Source organism: Gymnoscopelus microlampas (assembly GCF_963454915.1).
Source record: "Gymnoscopelus microlampas genome assembly, chromosome: 2".
Lineage (NCBI taxonomy): Eukaryota > Metazoa > Chordata > Actinopteri > Myctophiformes > Myctophidae > Gymnoscopelus > Gymnoscopelus microlampas.
The window spans coordinates 45,657,662-45,664,851 of record NC_139939.1 but is presented as its reverse complement, the minus strand read 5'-3'; the positions used below and the strand labels follow the sequence as shown (position 1 = coordinate 45,664,851).

Genomic DNA, 7,190 nt, shown 5'->3' with positions numbered 1-7,190 from the left:
AACATGATGGCTATCTCATTATTATATATGTGTGTGTGTGTGTGTGTGTGTGTGTGTGTGTGTGTGTGTGTGTGTGTGTGTGTGTGTGTGTGTGTGTGTGTGTGTGTGTGTGTGTGTGTGTGTGTGTGCGTGTGCGTGTGCGTGTGAGTGTGTGTGTGTGTTTGTATCTGATATTATTAACGTTTGCTCATGAAATACATTGAGCAGGAAATATATTATTTTTAACCCACCACTTAAACCCCAGCATCCGTATTTTCAGCGAAAGCTTTCTTGTAGGCCTATTTGTTTTACTGAGGTTAAGGTTAGAAATAAGTTCAGGTTTAGGCATAGTTTGGTTACATTTAGGAATAAGGTTAGGTTTAGGCATAGTTTACTGAGGATACATTTAGGAATACTTGGTGGCAACCGTTCCGAGGTCACCGGATTTGCCCTGGGGCGAGCGTGTTTTGTGGCGAGCGTTCTGGTATTCCACTGCAACATATGGGGTTTAAGTGGTTAAGTGATATCCACAGCAGGCAGGTCTAGTTACTCATTAGGGAACTGGGAGAATTCCTTTAGACTTATGTTGTGGACAATCCTTCCCTAAAAATGCTTTAGGGAAGTTATTAAAAGTTGTTGCAAATAATGAAAATCAGTACGTATTAATGCTGGTTATCAGCAGAGTCAAGCCGCTCTGAATGTGATCTTTCTAACAAGCCAATGGCCATGCTCAAATAAATGGTGCATTTATATAGCACCTTTGTCCAAAGGACCAAACTGTTTTATTAAATTATTGTTTTATTTTTATTTTATTATGCAAGAACAATGGCTTCTATTTCAGCCTGCTAACTTTCTAACTAAGAATATCTAACTTTGAAACCCATCGATGATGTCATTGGAAGGCAGGTTTCTGAACTGTCCATGCCAACTAATGAGACACAGGGTGAGTAGACAGAAATTGTGCCATGCCATCTTATAATGAGTAAGGACCAATTATATGAAGATAAGGCTGAAAATATGTGAACTGTGAAGCGCTCCTTTAAGAGGTTGTGGGGAATCTAACAAATGCCACTAAAACTAGCTGTTTGTGGCCATGCATGTCTTAGGACAATTATCCTTTAAAGTTATTGCCCTGACATGACACCCCATGCCATATCAGTATTATGTTCAATTCCACACGTTTCTATAGCACCATCTTGTGGATATATATAGTAACTATAGTGAAAAATCAGTGACTCCATTTTTCCCCGTCGGATTTCCCGACAAGTTGAGTTACACGTCAGAAGAATACATGTACTGGTGACTGGACGTGTAGTGACCTCCACGTTTTTTCGTCAGAAGCTGATCCCAGATGTACACAGAAACATGGAACGTCAAGTAGTGGTGGTCAAGATGCCGATGAACGGTGGTGAGAGCTTCTCAACTGCTACTTCTGACATGCCTTCTGGCTTATTATAAAACCCACACCACATATTTATTTGAGCTTCTGTTGTTCTGGCATCTCCGCATGTATAGAAAGCACTCTGCCTGCGCTGTGGTGCGTTGTTGTGATGCATTTCCAATTAAACATTTATTTGCTAGTTAAAATTTCTAACTTGTGTAGTCAGGCAAACAGGTAGCCCTGAAACATGACTGTCATATCATGACAGTCATGGATGAACTTCAACCTGGTGTTTGAACGTTCTCCTTTTTAGCCCCTACATCTACATAAACGTTCAGATTTCAAATATAAAGTGCTTACGCCATGGCCACGGATTCTATCATTATGTACGGGGCCTCAGAAGTACCCGTATCTTCCGTATCGTTCAATAAAAAGCATTTTAATCCGATTGGTGGCCGTTTTCTCCATATGCTTTCAACTACGCGACCCCATCGGTGGGGAGGTGTATCGCACTCTGATACATTATAACTCTATGAGAAAATGGCCACCGATCGGATTAAAATGCTTTTCATTGAACAAGACGGAAGATACGGGTACTTCTAAGCATGCTTCTAAGGGCCCGTACATAATTGTAACATCCGTGGCCATGGGTAAGCACTTTATATTTAAAATCTGAACGTTTATGTAAATGTACAGGCCAAAAAGAGAGAAAGGGCAAACACCAGGTTGAAGTTCATCCATGACGGTCGTGACAGACGATGTCATGTGATCCATGGCTAGCAAACAGGGAGGTATAGAGGTAGACGTAGTAGATTACAGTACAGTGCTTGCACTTGTGTGTATGCTTGGCTTGCAGAATATGGCAAAGCAGCGCATGACAGTGTCCCTTGCCGACAATAACAGATTTTTAAAGCTTGTTTTGTCGGCAAGCGTACATACAATCGCATCATGCTGGCTGTGAGCTTGTTGATCCGCTATTTTCGGTGCAGTTGGCTAGACACCGTTGTATGACGATGGTATATCAGGGATCAGGCTGCTACGTCATCTGGCAAGTATGAACTTCTGTGTTGCTCTGATGATGCAGCCCTGCATCCTCATCCACACTTCAAATACATGCCTGTATTAGTGTCATTACAAATCACCTATAATAAGGTTATTAGCCTATCGGTTATACTGAATCTGATCTGTAAGGTAAAATAAACAATACTCATTTCTTTTACCCTTGAACTCGATTTGATTTGAACTCAGCCCCTAAAAAGTCCCCCACATCCCCATCTCATCCAGCCCATGGCACCCGGAAACACTGTAGGCATATTGATTAAAAAAACAAAAAAAATAAATAAAGGGGGATACCAGCGTGGATATCTTAACAAAATAAAAACTGGGATGCATCAGCAAGACTACTCGCTAAAATGTGTGATTATTAAGTTTGGTTTTGGCACAGGCTGTAAAACAACTTGTGGAGTTGGCATAATATTAGAGCAACGGTTATCCTTTATCTGACCTTCATTTCTATTCTATTGTAATTGTATTCTATTCCTAAACTTTTTATATTATAATCTTCCTAAACTCACCGTTCTCTTACTGTCCCTCAGGGTTCTCCTTGGGTGGGTCTTCTACCCCGCGGAAGAAACAGGTGCGTTTCTCAGCCCGGCATGACATCCTCCTCCTCAGAGAGGTTATCGCCCAGAACCCCTTTGCCTCCAAGGAGTCAGGTTGAAAGTGTCTCCTTTATTTTGACTAAATCTCCTAAAGTAGGTCCTAGAATGAAAATAAATAATCCCTGCTTTAACGCAATGCATTTTTTTTATGTGTAACATTCACTGGAACATCTTAAGGACGGATTTGGGCCCGTGTGGGAGAGATCGTTACAGCAGCCCTTGAGGATGAAAACTTTGAAGTGGATGGCAGACGATGTAGGGAGAGAACCATGTTGCTGTTGGACTATTACAAGAAACAAGACTATGCCAGCTTGCGCAGGTCAGGCCAATAGGATAATTATGTCTGGTGAGGAAGAAGTTATATGGCTGCTTATATCTAACCTTTATATTATAATGTAATGTACTTCTGACCATGATATCATGTACATAAAGCATAACCACCACCACCAGAATAGTGTCTCGGCTCCTATGTGCCTTATCGATTGCTGATTGATCCAGAATTCCACGACAATATTCTAGGTGGTGGTGGTTATGCTTTATGTACATGATATCATGGTCAGAAGTACATTAACACTCATGTCAGTGGTACGCTGCCTGAAGGACAAACTGAACCACAACAAGATAGGCTGTACCAAAACAATAGCTATTAGGCCTAGTGGAGACATTTAGGCTCTTACAAGCTGTCAAATATCATAATGTATTGTAGAAGTATTATAAGTGATGGTATAATATAAAGGTTAGATATAAGCAGCCATATGACTTCTTCCTCACTGGAGACATTGATAATGCATAATAATGAAGTAGTACTGCTTGTGGGTTATGTTTAACATTTTACCACACAGCTCTTACTGAACCAACTTTCTCCATTTTTCAACTTTATTTTATTTTTATAAATTAGTGCTATAGAACACCCTTTACGTCTGTGTGTGGATTTTACAAACATTGAACCCATGAAAGGTATTACAAAGTATTTAAAACCTTCTAACCTTCTAACTCCATAGGATCCTCAAACTGTCATTCAAACCACCTAACTCCAACTTGTGGAGTTAGGTGGTTTGTCCATCATTGATTAGAATGACGAAGTCAGACGGAAAAAAGACTCATTAATGATCAAAAACCTCTTAACTCCACTTGAGCTGTATTTGGGGAAAGTGATGATAATATAAGAACACATTCAAGTATCTGACAATGTATAAAGTCACCATACCAACTTTGATGTTGTGTTGTTCTAAAAACATTTTTCCCCATTTCCTGAAAAGTTAATAATTTGGACATAGCTGGTTTCTGCCCGACAGCTGGTTTGATGTTTGCTTGTGACCCTACGAGCATGAGTGCATGTACATGTCTGTGTATGTGTTCAGGTTTGGAACAGAGAGGTTGTATGCACAGAAGGAGGACCTGCTACATGAGGTCTTGGAATTGGAGGTCGAGAAAGGTATCCTGGCGGGCAACAAGCAACATGTGAGCATCAGTGGCGTCAGAGTGGATGTGGAGGTGGGTTTTGCTGTGGCTGTGGGTCATTCACATCATATTTAGCCATAAGTATGAACAATTATCAATTTCACTCACATCAATTTCGCCAACTTACAAAGCAAGGCTATCTTTATTTGTTGCACATATCAGTTCATACACAAAGGCAATAATAAGTGCTTTAATAAAGAGATGGGCTTCAATACCAACAGGGAGACTCAAACCCAACAACATTGGTTGTGTAACAAATGGGACTCTAACCCACATATTCATGGGACTTGAAGATTACATTACAAGATCACAACATATACTGTATTTGATTTTTATTCTCACCAGGATGAGGAGCTGAGGAAACGAGCAATGGAAGAACTACATTTACCTGAGCAGGACAAACCCATCATCACTGTGACACACTGTGAAACAACAGAGTCTACAGGTAGAAAGAGTGCATTCTACTTCATTAGGATCAAAAGTCATTAAGATCAAGTATAAAAACGAAAGAAGGACATTTCTAAAATCAGATTGATCAACTATCCACAGATCGCTCCTCTAATTGACTCCTTACCTTCCTCACTATACCGTCCTCATCTTAGTTCACCTGGTCCCCACTCCTTCAGAGGTAGAGGAGGAGCACAAAGGATGTGGTGAGCTGTCCACTTCGCCTATGGCCAAGCGGCCGTGCCAGTGCTGCTGCCAGACCTACTCGGAGATCCTCAGTTTCCTGGAGAGACGCTCCGAAGCAGAGCAGAGGCTGCGGGAGGAGGAGCTCGCTGTGAGGAGAGAGGAGCTGGAGATTGAGAGGAGTATGGTTTTCATAGTGTTTCATTTGTCCAGTTCAAATACATGGTATAATAAAAATAATAATACTAGTACTACTACAAATAATAATAAAATAATGCTGATGATCATCATCATAATGCTATTTGCAACTTGATTTCCACAGAAAGGTAAAATAGTTTGGCATTTTCATTGTAGGTTGATATTCTCTTTTACCTGGTATTTGTCACACTGCTAAGAAACACACAAAATGTGTAATTGTATGGTTAGCCTTCCTCATCTGATGTCTTGAATAACAATAGCAGCAACCAAATGTGTTAGCTTGCCAATAGTGGTAGTGGCAGTCATTGTTTTGCTATTGGTATGGTAGTGGTATACTAATTATATTTAGTTTATTTATACTTATTACATTTTTTTATCATTGCATGTTTTGTCCATCATATTCAAAGCACTATCCCACAAAACAAATGAAAATTAGGGGTGCAGTCACACCGAACTTCACACCGGTGGATTCTGCCAATGCTTTTCAATGGGAACGGAGCGTATTGTTGCCATTCACGGATATCCGCAAGTTCAGTGTGACTGCACCCTAGGAAGACTTTCCATTTGCACCAGATTCAGATGCAGAAAATAAGGCTGCGTAAATTATATGATGTAATTATTTTTTAACTACGGGTATGTTTTGTGTTCTTTTGATCTCAGGTAAGATTGCTTTGGAGAGGGAGCGTCTTGGAGCTGAGAGACATGAGAGCGGGAGAAGATTTGAGTTGGAGAGCCAGGAGAGGCAGGTCATCCTGGACCTGCTGAAGGAGAAGGTGTTGAAAAGCTGAGAATGTAGTCGTTGGGGAGAGAATATAAAAAGGTGGTCAGTCAGGGGCGCTGGGTGGCACAGGGGTAAAGTTCCTGCCCACCACAAGAGATGAGGGGTTTGAATCCTCCCTGGTGCCTCCAGCTTGGCTGGGCGTCTATAGGAACACAACTGGCCGGTTGGTTTGCCGGAAGGAGCGATCTCTGTCGCTGCACTAGCGACTGCTACAGATTGGTCAGGGCGCCTGTTCAGTGTGGTGTGGAGCTAGGAGGAATAGCCGGCGAAACTCCTCTCTCAGGAGAAAAGAATCAGCCTTGATGTCACACATTTCGGAGCAGACATGATTGTTTTGTGCTCTCCCTAGGGCCACAACTGTAGGCTTTAGCAGTAACAAGGGACTAGAATGCATTTGGTAATTGGCATTTCTTTTTTATATTGTATTATTATTATGTTAGCATAATTCTGCTACCACCAACATTTTGCTGCTTGTACTTGTATAAGTAACTGACAAATCTCCTTGATTCTTGGCATAATGACTAAATTGGGAATAAAAGAAAGGGGGAAAACATTGTCAAAGTGTGAGAAGTGCATCTGACATGTGTACAAGAGTCGAATGCTCAATGAGTTTTATTTTATTTTATTTTTTGCACAAAATATTTCACATGGTCTCACAATCCCAACCATTTGAATACAGTAGGTGCCATGCCTGTGTGATTAAGACATAGTAAGTAAGTAATAGTAGCTGTAATACAGCCTTTAGTCCGTTGCCTTCCAGTAGCCTACTTACTTTGTAAAGCATCAGTACTTTTCTGCCAATATGCTATAGAGAATGTTATACAATGTACAGAAACCTTTGGAGAGAATTGTGAAATTGTATTTTGATAAATTGAAAAATCTAATCGTGTGCACTTGTGTTATATATTTTTTTGCAACGGTTCATTCACTTTGAAAGCTAAAACTACCAATATTGACCATTAGTCAAGTAGTAACCTCACCTTTAGTCCACTTCTTCCACATACATCAAAACCACTGACTGTAAAAAACCCAACGGTTTTCAGTTTTCGTTGTCCAATGAGCACCCAGCATCCATCCGCTCAACGTCATAAGCGAAAAG

The 7,190-nt window shown here is 40.7% G+C and overlaps 1 protein-coding gene across 2 annotated transcripts; it reads left to right on the top strand.

Annotated features, from left to right (window-relative positions):
* Positions 1–1,240: 1,240 nt before the first annotated feature.
* Positions 1,241–6,863, top strand: LOC311062941 (uncharacterized protein). Of its 2 annotated transcripts, XM_084082161.1 has the most exons (7): positions 1,241–1,387; positions 2,956–3,075; positions 3,199–3,340; positions 4,383–4,515; positions 4,828–4,927; positions 5,085–5,294; positions 5,971–6,863. In XM_084082161.1, exons 1-7 carry the CDS (start codon positions 1,345–1,347, stop codon positions 6,096–6,098), a joined length of 876 nt encoding a protein of 291 aa, XP_083938287.1. In that variant the 5' UTR covers positions 1,241–1,344; the 3' UTR covers positions 6,099–6,863. The 2 variants fall into 2 exon arrangements, with proteins under 2 accessions (XP_083938287.1, XP_083938286.1); XM_084082160.1 differs by having other exon boundaries at positions 5,085–6,105.
* The last annotated feature ends 327 nt before the right edge of the window (positions 6,864–7,190 follow it).

What these genes read in the sequence shown, in the direction of transcription:
- LOC311062941 (XM_084082160.1), top strand. Translation starts at nt 1,345, where the DNA reads ATGGAACGTCAAGTAGTGGTGGTCAAGATGCCGATGAACGGTG. An exon ending in GACTATGCCAGCTTGCGCAG is followed by an intron (nt 3,341 to 4,382) that starts GTCAGGCCAATA and finishes GTATGTGTTCAG; the next exon opens with GTTTGGAACAGAGAGGTTGT. An exon ending in TGAAACAACAGAGTCTACAG is followed by an intron (nt 4,928 to 5,084) that starts GTAGAAAGAGTG and finishes TCCTCATCTTAG; the next exon opens with TTCACCTGGTCCCCACTCCT.